This window comes from Xyrauchen texanus, chromosome 10, assembly GCF_025860055.1.
Source record: "Xyrauchen texanus isolate HMW12.3.18 chromosome 10, RBS_HiC_50CHRs, whole genome shotgun sequence".
NCBI classification, from domain to species: Eukaryota; Metazoa; Chordata; class Actinopteri; order Cypriniformes; family Catostomidae; genus Xyrauchen; species Xyrauchen texanus.
This window is the reverse complement of record NC_068285.1, coordinates 16,879,738-16,900,155: the sequence shown is the minus strand read 5'-3', so window position 1 is coordinate 16,900,155 and position 20,418 is coordinate 16,879,738. Positions and strand designations below refer to the sequence as shown.

Sequence of the window (20,418 nt, the reverse complement as noted above, 5' to 3'; positions counted from 1 at the left end):
TTGTTTTATGTTGTTTCCATTCTGAAAACTTTTTACATGGTAATGTGACAAAGTCACAGTCAACAGTTGTGCCATAAGCAATTTCAGGGACTTTCAATAAGTCAGTCTTGAGTATTTAGAAAAAAGTAGGCCTACACACTTCGACTGTTGATTACTAAACTAAACATCCCAGCAAAGAAGAGTCTAAATGTAATTACTTTAAATAAGTCATATATTCCTTTGTCTTCTCTATATGAGTTCCACAAGCATTGGTTTCATTAATTTATAAAGATGTCTTTTTACAGACCATTGTTATCAACATGAAATTTTCCCTGATGATTAATCTTTAAACATTGGTGTTATTGCATTTTAAACTACGGTTATGCCTGCGTAGCCACGCCATGGCCCCTGTCAAAGCAAGCATGCAACTCAGCATTTTGCATTGACCACTGCATCACAGCAATCCTTTGAATAAGTGCAGCTACAGAACAGTCTGCTCTTCAAACAATAGAAGAACCATTGACATCATGCATACACACAGTGAAAAGTCAGACACACAGGGCCCCTGCCCTTACCATTTCAAGTGTATTTGTTTCAGGGACAGAGCATCTAAAGGATTTTGCCACCATCAACAAAAAATGGCAACAGAGGTTGACTTTTTAGTTCTCGGTTGAGGGAGGTTCTCTATGTCTATTTCTCTTTTGCCTCTTAACATCTCTCACTCCCTATCCATTCTCTCACTCCCTCTTTCTCCTAGAGGATAAGCAAAGAGGGATTTGCCTCAGAAGCAACTAGGTAAGTGATTAAAAAAAAGAAAATGAAAAGTAAATTGCTTATGTGTGGCATGCTCTGTAAATGTGGAACTTTGATTCACTGAACCATCAACACAATGTTATTAATCGAAATGCTCATAGTCATTAGAAGCAATGTACTGAATAATAATAATAATTTTATCAGTATTTTTGTCTTCCAGTAAACATTTTTAAACATCCTTAAAACATGATAAATTTCACTTGACAAGCAAAATGACAAACAATTAGTAAATCTAACTAAATTTGAACAAGATTTTGTTCTGAAATTGAAAAGAGTAAATCTACAAAATGTGCTAAAATATATATTTTAGTGCATCTACTTAAATACATGAAGAAGAAAAAATACTGAGTAAGAGTTTTTTATTTTATATTGTATTGTGTGATTCTCTTTGTAAATGTGTTTTTTTTTCTTTTAGTGACTACATAAACCTCTTATATACTTCTGATGTTTCTAAGATGGGTCTCTCAATTTCATTATATTTAATTATGGGTAGACCCAAAACAAGCCTTTTTATCTTCATTTTAAATGGTCCTGCGGTGTAGGAAATTATTTTTTAAATGTACAAATATTCCATTTAGTCTCTCAATTGATATGAGGTCATAAAATTATAGTTCTACATTAAAAGCGGTTTAAAATAGTTTTAGATGAAGTTTAGTATTTTACACCACATAACATGTTAACTTTCCAGGAGAATTTCAAGTACTCCAACACTGAAAATCATGTAGCTGAATACGTGTTTTGTTTAGCTACCTGTATACAAATAAATATAATAAACAAAAGTCTTGATGCAAAATATGCAGATATATTTGTGCCCGTGAGCCTAACATATTTGACAGATCTTGGTAAGAAGAGTAAAATACTACATTTGTCAAAACATTTTTTGTGAGTTATTTATTAATGTGTGTATACACAACTGTTTGTGTAATAACATAACTTTATTTTCTCTTATCTATTTGTTTTGTGCATATCTTCTTCCTGCGTGGTCGCATGCAGCGTGTGTCAGGATGTACAGCTTTATGGGCGGTGGCCTGTTCTGTGCCATTGTGGGGAACATCCTAATAGTGGTCTCCACGGCAACAGACTATTGGATGCAGTACCGCCTCTCTGGCAGCTATGCCCACCAGGGCCTGTGGAGGTACTGCATGGCCAACAAGTGCTACATGCAGACAGCAAGTATAGGTTCGTTGAAAATTGTTCTTGCAAACCTCATAAAATTCAAAATGATCACATTTATGTTTATAATGTCTCAAAATATGTAAGGCTAATGTCTATTTTAATTTAATCTGAAGTTACAGGTCAGAGCCTGTCACAATATTATATAAGAACACTGCAAAAAAACTAATTTTCTTGATCAGTATTTTGCCTTGTTTTCCAGTAAAAATATATAAACATCCTTCAAACTAAATGAATTGTAAATTGTGTGAGATAAAGATTAAGGTCTATATGACTTTCTTCCTTAGAACACAAGAGGAGAAATATGGTGGAATATTGCCATCAATCATTGTTTACTTGCATTGCATCTTTTTTTCCCCATAAAGTGATAACAGAAGTTTCAATTTTAGGAGAGTTCTTGTCTAACAAGGAATATTTTTGGGATTAGAAGAGGATAAGCATTTATACCTATACGGTTCTTTTGTGATAAGTTCTTCACTGCATACTCCCCAGCTTACTGGAATGCCACGCGAGCATTCATGATCCTATCAGGAATGGCATGCTTTGCGGGCATCATGGCAGGGATCCTCTCGTTTGCCCATTTTTCTGCCTTTGAGAGGTTCAGTCGTTCATTTGCTGCAGGCATCATGTTCTTCATCTCCAGTAAGTCACAAACGCACACACTGAGCTAAATAATGTGAAAATTTAACAACATTTACATTTTAAATATGCTAGTTTAAATGTGGTCCATCAATGTTGACTGTTCTCAAGGGCAAGATTAAAAGCACACGTTCTGACAGAGCACTTTGTATGCATTCCTGGATCAACATCCTTAAAAGACAAAGAAACATCCTATTAAACAAACATAGTTTTTTGCCCTAAACATAGTCCTAACCCTAAAATCTGATTAGTAGATAGCAATGATGTTCCAGGACCAAGAAGGATCTTGATCCAAGAACATGACCAACTTTTTCAGTCAAGCAGTGCCTTGACTACCCTACAGAATTTTCTCTTCACTGAATCTTTCCCTCTGTTGGTGGCATTTTTCGTCATTCTTTTTTTGTGTGTGTGTGTGTGTGTGTGTTGTACAGCCCTATTCGTGCTGCTGGCTATGGCGATCTACACTGGCGTAACCCTAAGCTTCCTGGGCAAGCGTTTCGGAGACTGGCGCTTCTCCTGGTCCTACATACTGGGCTGGGTGGCCATGCTCATGACCTTTTTTGCAGGTAAGAGAATGTGGGTTCTCATAGATTCTATGCAGGACATTATATTAGCCAAGCAAAGTTAATTCTGGTTTGACCTAATACAGACAAGAGTTTATAGGGTGTTTCTTGTAAAGTAAAAGCTTTGAATGTTGTTTTTGGTGCAAAATGGTTTTGAGACTCACAGTTGACCTCACGTGTCGCTCAGGATGTGGTGGAAACGACTTTGATAGACCTTGTTATTGGCTGTTTAGACCAGTCTCATCATGAAATGAAAAATTAAATAAAAATAAAATTATAAGCATTCTCATTACAGTGACGGTCATCAACATTATCTTTATGTAAAGCACAATGAAATAAGTTTGCATGCTCTCTATATATGGTGGCATCTACCAATGGGAAAAATCAAGTAAATGAGCTAGGACACAATTGCAATGTTAACAGTTTTAATGTTCTTTTCATTTGTAGATGATATGAAAAAATACGCACACTTTACACGTTTCATGATTTTGTTGCAGGGATATTCTACATGTGTGCCCACAGAATGTATGAATCAAGGAGGGTGGTTGGAAGTCGCTAACCTGCAGAAAAAAAACAGCAGACTGAAAACATTTTTGGATCAGAAATCACCAGGATCTTTACATATGAGGAAATATAATACACAATTTGTACAATATACCTTTATGTCTTAACACACTAAACTGCAAAACTACAGTGTAATATCAATACTTCAATAGCCTATAAGAACAGTATTAAAATACATTTTACACATGCACATATATTTGTATTAATCAGCACAGATAAATATGCCAGTTTGTTTATTTCACTTTTCATAATTTTTCCAATAAAATTCCACATCAAATCAAGTTTTTTTTTGTCTTAAATAATTGTCATTATTTAATCTTAAGTTATTGTTTACTCATTCAAAAAATAACAAACTTTGATTGAACAGGTTTGCTTGAAAGTCGTGCTATCTTTCTTTAAAATAAACACAAATTAGTAATTATTTTTTTTAAACAGGAAAATGCAAAACATTTAATTTGCTGTTAAATCAGTTTTAGTAGACTCTGATATGAATATGATGGCGCTCTCATACAGTAAGTTCCATACATAAAGTGAATGCAAACATACAGATTTATCTTTTTCACTTTATTTAATTCATAGAAACTGGCCAAGGTCATTTCCATTCTGAACCATTTTTAAAAGAAATGTCTTTACCCAGGTACAAAAAGCAGAAGTGCAAAAAAACCTGTTACTGAGGTAAAATGCAATTCACTTCCTCTTCCGAGGAAGGCCATATATTACAAACAGGATGGATCGGCAACAGATTAGATGTTTTAAAGTAGTTGTTAAGCTACATCTTCATATGACTGGGTCTTTTCACCTCTGTGAGTCCTGTCTGCTGTTAAAAAGTTATAAAGCTACAAGCTCAGCTGTGCCATTAGGACCTCTTGATTTAGGATACATTTGAAGAAACATTGAATTGGGAAAACAATGATGAATGATAACCAATCTGAATACATCAGTAAAGTTGCCAACAGAGTGTTGCATAGCCACAGCTGACTACGGCAAAAGTTTATTAATGAAAACATTTGGGCTAGTTATATACTGTACATATTATGCAAGGTATTCACAACATTAAAAGAGGAAACAGAAGTTTTTTTATTTCTATTTCTATTTGTCCAGTGTCCATTTAATATGGGATTCCTGACAGTTGAAACATAGATTTATCATTCTGATTTTGCAAGATGTTGCATGTTTTCTGCATAAAGAGGAAATATCAGGGCCAGGGGCACCCACAGTATTCTGATCCATGGTACGCAGAAAATGGTAATCATTACTCGTATTTGAACCACAGCAGTTATATGCTTCATTTTGCTTTCTTAATTGAAACTTTTTAATTTAACTTCAATGTAAATATATTAATTTAGTCTTAATTTTTATTATTTTATTATAAACTTGCATTTAAACCTCTTAAATTGATAGTTCATTTGCACAATAATTTGTATGCGCTAAGATCTGTCAATTGCCCTGCCATCACAATAATGTTTACATTAATAACAAAGCAATAGTCTTACATTTCTGATTAAAGTAAAAAACCAATGCATACTTTACAGTGAAAATTCAACCTCCTGGTTCCTGATGTGTCAAATTCATTCAGTACTCGCTCTTTTTATTCCAAAGTCTTTGTGAATGTTCATTAGAGCCAAGCCTGTGAGGCAGTAACTGTTTTGCAGTTCCTTAAGTATGTAGGATTTATGTGCTCCAAAAAGTTCAGGAATTGTACTCTGCTTGCTTTTATCATTTTCTTATTGTTAAATGAGAGGCTGTCACGAAACGTTATTACTATTACACCAGCAACCAAAAGTTTGGAATAATGTACAAATTTTGCTCTTATGGAAAGAAATTGGTACATTTATTCACCAAAGTAGCATTCAACTGATCACAATGTTTAGTCAGGACATTAATAACATGAACAATTACTATTACAATAAAAAAAACTTCTTAAACTACTTCAAAAAGCTATGACAGCTTTGCAGATTCTTGTTATTCTAGCTGTCAGCTTGTCCGGATACTCAGGTGACATTTCACCCCACACTTCCTTTAGCACTTGTCATAGATGTGGCTGTCATGTCGGGCACTTCTCATGCACCTTACAGTCTAGCTGATCCCACAAAAGCTCAATGGGGTTAAAGATCCATAACACTCTTTTCCAATTATCTGTTGTCCAATGTCTGTGCTTCTTTGCCCACACTTTTCAGAGTGGGCAAAGACCTTTTCCAGAAATTTTCTTCTTTTTTTTCTGTTTCAAAAGTGGCTTTTTATTTGCAATTCTTCCCATAAGACCTGCACCCCTGAGTCTACTCTTTACTGTTGTACATGAAACTGGTGTTGAGCGGGTAGAATTCAATGAAGCTGTCAGCTGAGGACATGTGAGGTGTCTATTTCTCAAACTAGATACTCTGATGTACTTATCCTCTTGTTTAGTTGTACATCTGGACTTCCACATCTCTTTCTGTCCTTGTTAGAGCCAGTTGTCCTTTGTCTTTGAAGACTGTAGTGTTCACCTTTGTATGAAATCTTCAGTATTTTTGGGCAATTTCAAGCATTGCATAGCCTCATTCCTCAAAACAACGATTGACTAATGTGTTTCTAGAAAAAGCGGATCCTTTTTTGCCATTTTGACCTATTTGCACCTATTGAGTCTATTGCATACTTTGGCAAAGACAAACGCTTTATTCAATGAACCAAATAGCTTTCAACTGTATTTAATATAATGTAAAGTGATTTTCTAGTACCAAATTAGCAATTTAGCATGATTACTCAAGGATAAGGTGTTGGAGTGATGATGGCTGCAGGAAATTGAGCCTGTCTAGATTTGATCAAAAATGACTTTTTTCAAATAGTGATGGTGCTGTTTTTTACATCAGTAATGTCCTGACTATACATTGTGATCAGTTGAATGCCTCTCTTGGTGAATTTAAGTACCAATTTCCTTCAGAAACAGCAAAATCTGAACATTATTCCAAACTTTTGTCCACCAGTGTACATTCTCCTTGTCAACTCCAGATCAACAGCCAAATATGTAATTTCAAAATTAATTACTTCCTGACCGCCTTTTATTCAGTTTGTATTTTTTTCTGATGTATTTTATTTTGTGTCATTGTGTGTAATATATATATATATTTTTTTTATTTTAGTGTGTGGTTATTTTTCCTAATGTAACATAAAAATACACATCACCTTTCATTTAGAAATGATTTAACAGAGAATTCATATTCAAATGCTAGCAATGTCAAGGTAGTGTGCGTACATTACACACAGGCACTGATCAGGGCCATTTCTGAGCATATGGGGGCCCTATGTGAAATCATACTTGGAGGCCCCTCCAGATCCAGGCTCACCCATGAATTGCAGACATATTCTCTCTTCCATCTCGGGCCTCAAGGGGGCCCCCTATAACTGTCTAATTGAACCATAACAGCTGCCAGAGTCTTACTGGAAGCTTTCAGTATATTACAAAAATAAAATATATTTGCCCTAAGCAGCCGCTTATACCATTTATAGCTAGAAACTGCCTTGGTTAATATGTAACAACAACAACAAAAACTTGATATAATTCAATTAAATTACATAAGCTATCTGAACTCATGGTAACGCGCACACACCAATAATATGAAATATTAAGGTTGAGCAGATACACTAAGGTCACACATACACTGTACATTTAAATGTAGGCTGTAATGTGCAAAAGAGCAAACAAGCAAATGAAAATGTAAACCCATATTCTGTTGTTAAAATAAATGAATGCACATGTTTTCAACAGGGTAAACTTTTAAAAAAAGTTAGAGTTTTATGTACAGCTCTAAGGCTCCTTATTTAACTACCAAAAAAGTTTTATAACTCTTTAAATCTGTTAAACTTTAGTCACACTCAGGTATGTGGGGAACTGTGCCTGCAGTCTTTAAAATGGAATTATAGCTTTCTTCCGATGTCCATTTTCTGAACTGAAGAGTGGGGCTTTCCTCTGTAAATGCTGTGTGAAAAATCCCTGACAGGCTCTGATTGCAGTGTTGCCTAACATTCAGTCCAATGCAAAAGTACAGCACTAGGTGCAAATTTGAAGCCATATTCTAGCCAACTTTTATGGCCTGGCTGTCTTTATCCACCGACTTGACCAGCCCAAGGCAATGGTACGGGGCCCAGCTGCAAATGTTAGTTCATTTTCTTCATAGTGAGACCTTTACAAGTTGTGGTTTACAGTTGCATGATTATGAAGTCTGCAAAGAAAAAACACTGTATGTGTTTGTTCATGTAAATATGTTCTGTTCATTTGCAGTTCTGTAGTTTCACAAGTCAGAGATGATGACGAAGAAATGAATTGAAAACCTACAGAATTTCCACAGGATTGTCTTTCAGTGTGTTTTTAAATCATATGATTTAAAGGTGAATTCTTGAAATAGATCATTTTACCCAGCGAGTTACAAAAAGTGCAAGGAAGTGGTCTTCAATACAGTGATGACAAATGCCATTTATTTCCTCTTTCTTTCTCTCGAAGAAGGCCATATGCTAAAGCAGGACCAGATACTCTATCAGCACCCGATACTTTGCAAAATTGTTTAAGGCAATAACCTTCACTCTATATAAAAAACTTGGTGATATAATTTAATTTGATTGCAGTCATGGTAAAACATAGCCATGAAATGAAATGCTATGTGTTTGAGATGAATTAAAGGTATAGTTCACTCATAACTGATAATTGTCTTATCATTTACCCTCCATCATGCCATCCCAAATGTGTGTGACTTTCTTCAGCAGAACACAAACAAAGAATTTTAGAGGAGTATTTCAGCTCTGTCGGTCCTCACAATGCAAATTTGGAGCTCCAAAAAGCACATAAAGGCAGCATAAAATAATCGATAAGACTCCAGGGTCTAAATCTATCATCTTCAGAAGCAATATGATAGGTGTGGGTCAGAAACATATCAATATTTAAGACTTCTTTTTACTATAAATACTCCACCCTGTCCAGTAGGTGGCGATATGCATGAAGAATGTGAATGTAAAAGTGAAAGTGTAGATTTATGGAGAAAAAAGGACTTCAATATTGATCTGTTTCTCACCCACACTTTTCATATCGCTTCTAAAGGCTTGATTTGAGATCGTGTGGATTACTTTTACGTCTAACTTTATGTGCTCTTTGAGCTTCAAAGTTTTGGACTCTGTTGACTTGCACGTATGGACCTACAGAGCTGAGATATTCTTCTAAAAATCTTTGTTTGTGTTCAGCAGAAGAAGTGACCTCGCCCCTGACAAACTACAGGACATAATGTACACAATAAGAGACATTTCTGTGAAAATCACTTCTGAAACCTCTGACGGAAATGATAGAACCATCAAAAACTGATTCAAATAGATATGAATTAAAATTGTGCAGAGTTATCTGATAGATCTGACAAGAACACATGACAAATTTCCCTCACTCAAAACTTTTCTAAACTTTAGTCATGCACTCAGATCTAGAATACACTGTGCCTGCAGTCTTTGGAACGGAATTACAGTTTTCTTCCAATGTGCATTCCTGGGAATGCACAGTGTGGCCTTCCTCCATGAGAGCTCTTTGATAAATCCCGGACAGGCTTTGGTTGCAGCGATGCCTAATATCCACTCCTGTGCAAAAGTACAGCACTGGGTTCACACAGCTGTTGAAATAGGCTAATTTTGATACCATTTCCCAGCCTAATTTTACTGCCTGGCTGTCTTTATTCGCAAACTTGACAAGCCCAAGGCAATGGTAGGGGGCCCAGCAAAGGAAAAAGGCGCAGACCAATAAGGCAAGGATTCGAAGAGGCCTTGATTTTCCAGAGAACCGTGTTCTACGAATACCAATAGCAGCTAGTATGTAGCAGCAAAGAATGACGAGGAATGGCAACAGGAATCCACATATGAAGCGTATGTAGTAATAGACGTACTTTGCTGAATTGCCCTCTGCAGCTCCTTTCTCCTGCAAATTTAGACAAATTGAATTATGAAGTTATCAAGTCATTCTTTATATATATACATGTATATACTGGCAGCCAATAGTTCAAAATAATGTTCAGATTTTGCCATTTCAGAAGGAAATTGGTACTTAAATTCACCAAAGAGGCATTCAACTTATCACAAAAATCTAATTTGGACAGGCTCAATTTCCAGCAGCCATCACTCCAACACCTTATCCTTGAGTAATCTTGCTAAATTGCTAATTTGGTACTAGAAAATCACTTTCCATTATATCAAACACAGCTGAAAGCTATTTGGGTCGTTAAATGAAGCTTAACATTGTCTTTGTGTTTGTTTTTGAGTTACCAAAGTATGCAATAGACATATGGCAAAATAGAAACAGCTTTCTCTAGAAAATAGTAAAGAGAAGACTCATGGGTGCAGCCGTCTGGAGAGAATTGCAAAGAAAACGCCACATTTGAAACAGAAAAACAAAAAGAAAAGGTTTGAGTGGGCAAAGAAACACAGATATTGGACAACAGATAATTGGAAAAGAGTGTTATGGATCTTTAACCCATTGAGCTTTTGTGGGATCAGCTAGACTGTAAGGTACATGAGAAGTGCCCGACATGACAGCCACACCTATGACAAGTGCTACAGGAAGTGTGGGGTGAAATGACCCCTAAGAATCTGGGCAAACTGACAGCTAGAATGTCAAGGACCTGCAAAACTGTCATTGCTGCATGTGGAGGATATCTTGATGAGAACGTTTTGAAGTAGTTTCAGAAGATATTAATGTCCTGACTAAACATTGTGATCAGTTAAATGCCACTTTGGTGAATAAAAGTACCAATTTCTTTCCATAAGAGCAAAAACTTTACATTATTCCAAACATTTGGCTTTTGTTTGTACCAGTGTATATATGTATGTTTGTATTTATATATTTATATATATGTATATATTTGACACTTGAAAAGCTGCTCTGACCTTCAGTGAACAGTAACTCAAGTTGTTCTTGTCAGGGTAAACCCGCCGGTACACAAAATATGGTGAACTGAAGATGACCGCCACAATCCAAACCCCTAAACTGACCACACGGGCAGCACACAATGTCCGTCTTTCTCTGGTGAACACTGGACGCCAAACACAGAGCATTCGATCCACGCTGATGACAGCCAGAAGGAAGACACTGCAGAACATGTTGGCATACTTGAAGAAGCCAGTGAACTTGCAGAGAAACTCTCCAAAAGGCCAGTGATCAAAGAATATTTTTTTGATGAGCGAGGTGATTCGAGTTAAGCAGAAGATCAGGTCGGCCACAGATAGGTTGACCAGCCATATGTTGGTGACACTGGGCTTCATACGGAAGCCAGCCACCCAGATCACCAAAGAATTCCCAGTGGTGCCCAGGAGAACAATGATGGTGTAGAAGACAATGTCCACTGTTGTTAAGATTTGAGAAGTGGACTGAGGAAGAGTTGTTTTGGAGGCCATTCTATAAGCAATACACATAAATCTTTAAAATATGTGTTAACAATTTTGGTGCATTATCAATTTGGCTAATTTAAAACGTTATTTTTCCATGTAATCAATCACATAAATTAAGACGTTGAAAGGACAGCCCTGATTTTCGCGATCTTGAATTTGACAGATTATGAATCTTAATCTGTCTCCGCATGTTCTCATCTGCTACTGTTTAATAAGCGCTCTGTATACAATAATTATGTTCAGAGTGTATTTGCCATTCAAGTATTATGAACTACAGCATACAGATAGATAAATATGATTAAAGTTGTCAGGCATCCTAGAGGGTCCAGATAATAAAATTAATAGGGTTTACTTAGAAGCAATTAATAATGTCAATAACTTCACATGGCCTAGGTTGGAGAGTGGATGTAAAAAACAGGGTTTTTCAAAAGGAGAATAGAATAATAAACAATATGCTGATGAATTTCTGTGGGTGTTCTTACCTGTAGATAATTTCAATGAGTGTTTCTTGGGAAGAACGCTTTTGCGCAATCCTTCATGAATGTTTTCAGCAGAGAATTTGAATGAGAATTATGATGTCATTCTTCAATTAATGTGCAGATACAAGTGACCTATTCATTGACATCAACTGCAGTTGGCATCATCCTCTCTAAACACTTCTTTGGCAATAAAGGAAGACAGACAGGAAAAGGGAGGAGACGCGCACAAGCAAACAAACACAAAGATATTGCATACATGTATTTCCTCTGCATTGCTTATTACCAATAATGAAATTGTTGCCATTCAAATTGTTAATGAAAAGTTCACACTAAAAGGACAATGGTTTTGCTAAGACGATCACACTACTTTGATGGTGGACTTTATTAAACAAGGTCACTTTATGATAAAAACTGCAGATGAAAAATTGCATGCCTAGAAAAAGCTTTTTATACAAGATGAAAATAAATCATTGATGTTTGTAGTTTAAAGCCTTATGATGATTCGCTGCAAAAATACACTGAAGTATTAATATTTCAAAAGCTTTAAATGCAGTAAAACATTATAATACCTAATTATCCAAAGTGTTTCTTTACTTTTCTTAATATTTTCAGTAAAATTCCACAGCACATCAGACAATTTATTGTACAGGACTCAGACCTCTGAACACTACAGTATTATACAGTATTATCTTAGTATCATACTTCCTATTTATCACATATTAGACCTCAATAAGTTGTGGTTTACAGTTGCATGATTATGAAGTCTGCAATGAAAAAACACTGTATGTGTTCGTTCATGTAAATATGTTCTGTTCATTTGCAGTTCTGTAGTTTCACAAGTCAGAGATGATGACAAAGAAATTAATTGAAAACCTGCTGAATTTCCACAGGATTGTCTTTCAGTGTGTTTTTAAATCATATGATTTAAAGGTGAATTCTTGAAATAGATAATTTTACCCAGCAAGTTACAAAAAGTGCAAGGAAGTGGTCTTCAATACAGTGATGACAAATGCCATTTATTTCCTCTTTCTTTCTCTCGAAGAAGACCATATGCTAAAGCAGGACCAGATACTCTATCAGCACCCGATACTTTGCGAAATTGTTTAAGGCAATAACCTTCACTCTATATAAAAAACTTGGTGATATAATTTAATTTGATTGCAGTCATGGTAAAACATAGCCATGAAATGAAATGCTATATGTTTGAGATGAATTAAAGGTATAGTTCACTCATAACTGATAATTGTCTTATCATTTACCCTCCATCATGCCATCCCAAATGTGTGTGACTTTCTTCAGCAGAACACAAACAAAGAATTTTAGAGGAATATTTCAGCTCTGTCGGTCCTCACAATGCAAATTTTAGAGCTCCAAAAAGCACATAAAGGCAGCATAAAATAATCGATAAGACTCCTGGGTCTAAATCTATCATCTTCAGAAGCAATATGATAGGTGTGGGTCAGAAACATATCAATATTTAAGACTTCTTTTTACTATAAATACTCCACCCTGTCCAGTAGGTGGCGATATGCATGAAGAATGTGAATGTAAAAGTGAAAGTGTAGATTTATGGAGAAAAAAGTACTTCAATATTGATCTGTTTCTAAAGACTTGATTTGAGATTGTGTGGATTACTTTTACATCTAACTTTATGTGCTCTTTGAGCTTCAAAGTTTTGGACTCTGTTGACTTGCACATATGGACCTACAGAGCTGAGATATTCTTCTAAAAATCTTTGTTTGTGTTCAGCAGAAGAAGTGACCTCGCCCCCGACAAACTACAGGACATAATGTACACAATATGAGAAATTTCTTTGAAAATCACTTCTGAAACCTCTGACGGAAATGATAGCAACATCAAAAACTGATTCAAATAGATATGAATTAAAATTGTGCAGAGTTATCTGATAGATCAGACAAAAAGAAATGACAAATTTCCCTCACTCAAAACTTTTCTAAACTTTAGTCATGCACTCAGATCTAGAATACACTGTGCCTGCAGTCTTTGGAACGGAATTACAGATTTCTTCCAATGTGCATTCCTGGGAATGCACAGTGTGGCCTTCCTCCATGAGAGCTCTTTGATATATCCCGGACAGGCTTTGGTTGCAGAGATGCCTAATATCCACTCCTGTGCAAAAGTACAGCACTGGGTTCACACAGCTGTTGAAATAGGCTAATTTTTTTACTATTTCCCAGCCTAATTTTACTGCCTCATGGTCTTTATTCGCAAACTTGACAAGCCCAAGGCAATGGTAGGGGGCCCAGCAAAGGAAAAAGGCGCAGACCAATAAGGCAAGGATTCGAAGAGGCCTTGATTTGCCAGAGAACCGTGTTCTACGAATACCAATAGCAGCTAGTATGTAGCAGCAAAGAATGACGAGGAATGGCAACAGGAATCCACATATGAAGCGTATGTAGTAATAGACGTACTTTGCAGCTCCTTTCTCCTGCAAATTTAGACAAATTGAATTATGAAGTTATCAAGTCATTCTTTATATATATATGTATATACTGGGAGCCAATAGTTCAAAATAATGTTCAGATTTTGCTGTTTCGGAAGGAAATTGGTACTTAAATTCACCAAAGAGGCATTCAACTTATCACAAAAATCAAATCTGGACAGACCCCATTTCCAGCAGCCATCACTCCAACACCTTATCCTTGAGTAATCTTGCTAAATTGCTAATTTGGTACTAGAAAATCACTTGCCATTATATCAAACACAGCTGAAAGCTATTTGGTTTGTTAAATGAAGCTTAACATTGTCTTTGTGTTTGTTTTTGAGTTACCAAAGTATGCAATAGACATATGGCAAAATAGAAACAGCTTTCTCTAGAAAATAGTAAAGAGAAGACTCATGGGTGCAGCCTTCTGGAGAGAATTGCAAAGAAAACGCCACATTTGAAACAGAAAAAGAAAAAGAAAAGGTTTGAGTGGGAAGAGAAACACAGATAATGTGGAGGATATCTTGATGAGAACTTTTTGAAGTAGTTTCAGAAGATATTAATGTCCTGACTAAACATTGTGATCAGTTGAAACCCACTTTGGTGAATAAAAGTACCAATTTCTTTCCATAAGAGCAAAAACTTTACATTATTCCAAATATTTTGGCTTTTGCTTGTACCAGTGTATATATATGTATGTTTATATTTATATATATGTATGTATATATTTGACACTTGTAAAGCTGCTCTGACCTTCAGTGAACAGTAACTCAAGTTGTTCTTGTCAGGGTAAACCCGCCGGTACACAAAGTATGGTGAACTGAAGATGACCGCCACAATCCAAACCCCTAAACTGACCACACGGGCAGCACACAATGTCCGTCTTTGTCTGGTGAACACTGGACGCCAAACACAGAGCATTCGATCCACGCTGATGACAGCCAGAAGGAAGACACTGCAGAACATGTTGGCATACTTGAAGAAGCCAATGAACTTGCAGAGAAACTCTCCAAAAGGCCAGTGATCAAAGAATATTTGTTTGATGAGCGAGGTGATTCGAGTTAAGCTGAAGATCAGGTCAGCCACAGCCAGGTTGACCAGCCATATGTTGGTGACACTGGGCTTCATACGGAAGCCAGCCACCCAGATCACCAAAGAATTCCCAGTGGTGCCCAGGAGAACAATGATGGCGTAGAAGACAATGTCCACTGTTGTTAAGATTTGAGAAGTGGACTGAGGAAGAGTTGTTTTGGAGGCCATTCTATAAGCAATACACATACATCTTTAAAATATGTGTTAACAATTTTGGTGCATTATCAATTTGGCTAATTTAAAACGTTATTTTTCCATGTAATCAATCACATAAATTAAGACGTTGAAAGGACAGCCCTGATTTTCACGATCTTGAATTTGACAGATTATGAATCTTAATCTGTCCCCGCATGTTCTCATCTGCTACTGTTTAATAAGCGCTCTGTATACAATAATTATGTTCAGAGTGTATTTGCCATTCAAGTATTGTGAGCTACAGCATACAGATAGATAAATATGATTAAAGTTGTCAGGCATCCTAGAGGGTCCAGATAATAAAATTAATAGGGTTTACTTAGAAGCAATTAATAATGTCAATAACTTCACATGGCCTAGGTTGGAGAGTGGATGTAAAAAACAGGGTTTTTCAAAATGAGAATAGAATAATAAACAATATGCTGATGAATTTCTGTGGGTGTTCTTACCTGTAGATAATTTCAATGAGTGTTTCTTGGGGAGAACGCTTTTGCGCAATCCTTCATGAATGTTTTCAGCAGAGAATTTGAATGAGAATTATGATGTCATTCTTCAATTAATGTGCAGATACAAGTGACCTATTCATTGACATCAATTGCAGTTGGCATCATCCTCTTTAAACACTTCTTGGCAATAAAGGAAGACAGACAGGAAGAGGGAGGAGACGAGCACAAGCAAACAAACACAAAGATATTGCATACATGTATTTCTTCTGTATTTCTTAGTAGCAATAATGAAATTGTTGCCATTCAAATTGTTAAATGAAAAGTTCACACTAAAAGGACATTTTTTTTCATTAGGGGCTGGGTGTGTGATCAGCTGAATGGATAAATGAATATAATAATGAATTCATTGAAATATTGATTTGCCATGTGAACTACGAGAAACAGTGTGTATAAATAACTGGAAGGCAAATAGTTTTGCTAAGACGATCACACTACTTTGATGGTGGACTTTATTAAACAAGGTCACTTTATGATAAAAACTGCAGATGAAAAATTGCATGCCTAGAAAAACCTTTTATACAAGATGAAAAGAAATCATTGATGTTTGTAGTTTAAAGCCTTATGATGATTCGCTGCAAAAATACACTGAAGTATTCATATTTCAAAAGCTTTAATTGCAGTAAAACATTATAATACCTAATTATCCAAAGTGTTTCTTTTACTTTTCTTAATATTTTCAATAAAATTCAACAGTACATCAAACAATTTATTGTACAGGACTCTGACCGCTGAACACTACAGTATTATACAGTATTATCTTAGTATCATACTTCCTATTTATCACATTTTAGACCTTAATAAGTTTGTGGTTTACAGTTGCATGATTATGAAGTCTGCAATGAAAAAACACTGTATGTGTTTGTTCATGTAAATATGTTCTGTTCATTTGCAGTTCTGTAGTTTCACAAGTCAGAGATGATGACAAAGAAATTAATTGAAAACCTACTGAATTTCCACAGGATTGTCTTTCAGTGTGTTTTTAAATCATATGATTTAAAGGTGAATTCTTGAAATAGATCATTTTACCCAGCAAGTTACAAAAAGTGCAAGGAAGTGGTCTTCAATACAGTGATGACAAATGCCATTTATTTCCTCTTTCTTTCTCTCGAAGAAGGCCACATGCTAAAGCAGGACCAGATACTCTATCAGCACCCGATTCTTTGCGAAATTGTTTAAGGCAATAACCTTCACTCTATATAAAAAACTTGGTGATATAATTTAATTTGATTGCAGTCATGGTAAAATATAGCCATGAAATGAAATGCTATGTGTTTGAGATGAATTAAAGGTATAGTTCACTCATAACTGATAATTGTCTTATCATTTACCCTCCATCATGCCATCCCAAATGTGTGTGACTTTCTTCAGCAGAACACAAACAAAGAATTTTAGAGGAATATTTCAGCTCTGTCGGTCCTCACAATGCAAATTTTAGAGCTCCAAAAAGCACATAAAGGCAGCATAAAATAATCGATAAGACTCCAGGGTCTAAATCTATCATCTTCAGAAGCAATATGATAGGTGTGGGTCAGAAACATATCAATATTTAAGACTTCTTTTACTATAAATACTCCACCCTGTCCAGTAGGTGGCGATATGCATGAAGAATGTGAATGTAAAAGTGAAAGTGTAGATTTATGGAGAAAAAAGGACTTTAATATTGATCTGTTTCTAAAGACTTGATTTGAGATTGTGTGGATTACTTTTACATCTAACTTTATGTGCTCTTTGAGCTTCAAAGTTTTGGACTCTGTTGACTTGCACATATGGACCTACAGAGCTGAGATATTCTTCTAAAAATCTTTGTTTGTGTTCAGCAGAAGAAGTGACCTCGCCCCCGACAAACTACAGGACATAATGTACACAATAAGAGACATTTCTGTGAAAATCACTTCTGAAACCTCTGACGGAAATGATAGAACCATCAAAAACTGATTCTAATATATATGAATTAAAATTGAGCAGAGTTATCTGATAGATCTGACAAGAACACATGACAAATTTCCCTCACTCAAAACTTTTCTAAACTTTAGTCATGCACTCAGATCTAGAATACACTGTGCCTGCAGTCTTTGGAACGGAATTACAGTTTTCTTCCAATGTGCATTCCTGGGAATGCACAGTGTGGCCTTCCTCCATGAGAGCTCTTTGATATATCCCGGACAGGCTTTGGTTGCAGCGATGCCTAATATCCACTCCTGTGCAAAAGTACAGCACTGGGTTCACACAGCTGTTGAAATAGGCTAATTTTTGATACCATTTCCCAGCCTAATTTTACTGCCTGGCATGGTCTTTATTCACAAACTTGACAAGCCCAAGGCAATGGTAGGGGGCCCAGCAAAGGAAAAAGGCGCAGACCAATAAGGCAAGGATTCGAAGAGGCCTTGATTTTGCCAGAGAACCGTGTTCTACTGAATACCAATAGCAGCTAGTATGTAGCAGCAAAGAATGACGAGGAATGGCAACAGGAATCCACATATGAAGCGTATGTAGTAATAGACGTACTTTGCTGAATTGCCCTCTGCAGCTCCTTTCTCCTGCAAATTTAGACAAATTGAATTATGAAGTTATCAAGTCATTCTTTATATATATATATGTATATACTGGCAGCCAATAGTTCAAAATAATGTTCAGATTTTGCTGTTTCGGAAGGAAATTGGTACTTAAATTCACCAAAGAGGCATTCAACTGATCACAAAAATCAAATCTAGACAGACCCCATTTCCAGCAGCCATCACTCCAACACCTTATCCTTGAGTAATCTTGCTAAATTGCTAATTTGGTACTAGAAAATCACTTGCCATTATATCAAACACAGCTGAAAGCTATTTGGTTTGTTAAATGAAGCTTAACATTGTCTTTGTGTTTGTTTTTGAGTTACCAAACTATGCAATAGACATATGGCAAAATAGAAACAGCTTTCTCTAGAAAATAGTAAAGAGAAGACTCATGGGTGCAGCCTTCTGGAGAGAATTGCAAAGAAAACGCCACATTTGAAACAGAAAAACAAAAAGAAAAGGTTTGAGTGGGAAGAGAAACACAGATAATGTGGAGGATATCTTGATGAGAACTTTTTGAAGTAGTTTCAGAAGATATTAATGTCCTGACTGAACATTGTGATCAGTTGAAACCCACTTTGGTGAATAAAAGTACCAATTTCTTTCCATAAGAGCAAAAACTTTACATTATTCCAAATATTTTGGCTTTTGCTTGTACCAGTGTATATATGTATGTTTATATTTATATATTATATGTATGTATATATTTGACACTTGTAAAGCTGCTCTGACCTTCAGTGAACAGTAACTCAAGTTGTTCTTGTCAGGGTAAACCCGCCGGTACACAAAGTATGGTGAACTGAAGATGACCGCCACAATCCAAACCCCTAAACTGACCACACGGGCAGCACACAATGTCCGTCTTTGTCTGGTGAACACTGGACGCCAAACACAGAGCATTCGATCCACGCTGATGACAGCCAGAAGGAAGACACTGCAGAACATGTTGGCATACTTGAAGAAGCCAGTGAACTTGCAGAGAAACTCTCCAAAAGGCCAGTGATCAAAGAATATTTGTTTGATGAGCGAGGTGATTCGAGTTAAGCTGAAGATCAGGTCAGCCACAGCCAGGTTGACCAGCCATATGTTGGTGACACTGGGCTTCATACGGAAGCCAGCCACCCAGATCACCAAAGAATTCCCAGTGGTGCCCAGGAGAACAATGATGGCGTAGAAGACAATGTCCACTGTTGTTAAGATTTGAGAAGTGGACTGAGGAAGAGTTGTTTTGGAGGCCATTCTATAAGCAATACACATACATCTTTAAAATATGTGTTAACAATTTTGGTGCATTATCAATTTGGCTAATTTAAAACGTTATTTTTCCATGTAATCAATCACATAAATTAAGACGTTGAAAGGACAGCCCTGATTTTCACGATCTTGAATTTGACAGATTATGAATCTTAATCTGTCTCCGCGATGTTCTCATCTGCTACTGTTTAATAAGCTTCTGTATACAATAATTATGTTCAGAGTGTATTTGCCATTCAAGTATTATGAACTACAGCATACAGATAGATAAATATGATTAAAGTTGTCAGGCATCCTAGAGGGTCCAGATAATAAAATTAATAGGGTTTACTTAGAAGCAATTAATAATGTCAATAACTTCACATGGCCTAGGTTGGAGAGTGGATGTAAAAAACAGGGTTTTTCAAAATGAGAATAGAATAATAAACAATATGCTGATGAATTTCTGTGGGTGTTCTTACCTGTAGATAATTTCAATGAGTGTTTCTTGGGGAGAACGCTTTTGCGCAATCCTTCATGAATGTTTTCAGCAGAGAATTTGAATGAGAATTATGATGTCATTCTTCAATTAATGTGCAGATACAAGTGACCTATTCATTGACATCAACTGCAGTTGGCATCATCCTCTTTAAACACTTCTTGGCAATAAAGGAAGACAGACAGGAAAAGGGAGGAGACGCGCACAAGCAAACAAACACAAAGATATTGCATACATGTATTTCTTCTGTATTTCTTAGTAGCAATAATGAAATTGTTGCCATTCAAATTGTT

General features: G+C 36.1%; 3 protein-coding genes across 3 annotated transcripts; 1 reads left to right on the top strand and 2 right to left on the bottom strand.

Annotated features, from left to right (window-relative positions):
- Positions 1 to 122: 122 nt before the first annotated feature.
- LOC127650055 (lens fiber membrane intrinsic protein-like) lies at positions 123 to 4,006 on the top strand. The gene is made up of 5 exons (XM_052135200.1): positions 123 to 774; positions 1,786 to 1,971; positions 2,458 to 2,607; positions 3,036 to 3,170; positions 3,665 to 4,006. Exons 2-5 carry the CDS (start codon positions 1,797 to 1,799, stop codon positions 3,724 to 3,726), a joined length of 522 nt encoding a protein of 173 aa, XP_051991160.1. The 5' UTR covers positions 123 to 774; positions 1,786 to 1,796; the 3' UTR covers positions 3,727 to 4,006.
- Positions 4,007 to 8,061: 4,055 nt separating this feature from the next.
- Positions 8,062 to 20,221, bottom strand: LOC127650585 (C3a anaphylatoxin chemotactic receptor-like). The gene is made up of 4 exons (XM_052136085.1): positions 20,109 to 20,221; positions 19,126 to 19,633; positions 13,430 to 14,045; positions 8,062 to 9,020 (listed from the first exon to the last, which is right to left on the bottom strand). The coding sequence occupies exons 2-3, from the start codon at positions 19,630 to 19,632 to the stop codon at positions 13,551 to 13,553; spliced, it is 1,002 nt and encodes a 333-aa protein (XP_051992045.1). The 5' UTR covers position 19,633; positions 20,109 to 20,221; the 3' UTR covers positions 8,062 to 9,020; positions 13,430 to 13,550.
- LOC127650584 (C3a anaphylatoxin chemotactic receptor-like) lies at positions 9,010 to 11,705 on the bottom strand. Its single transcript, XM_052136084.1, has 3 exons — positions 11,600 to 11,705; positions 10,617 to 11,124; positions 9,010 to 9,651 (listed from the first exon to the last, which is right to left on the bottom strand). The coding sequence occupies exons 2-3, from the start codon at positions 11,121 to 11,123 to the stop codon at positions 9,142 to 9,144; spliced, it is 1,017 nt and encodes a 338-aa protein (XP_051992044.1). The 5' UTR covers position 11,124; positions 11,600 to 11,705; the 3' UTR covers positions 9,010 to 9,141.
- Positions 20,222 to 20,418: the final 197 nt, after the last annotated feature.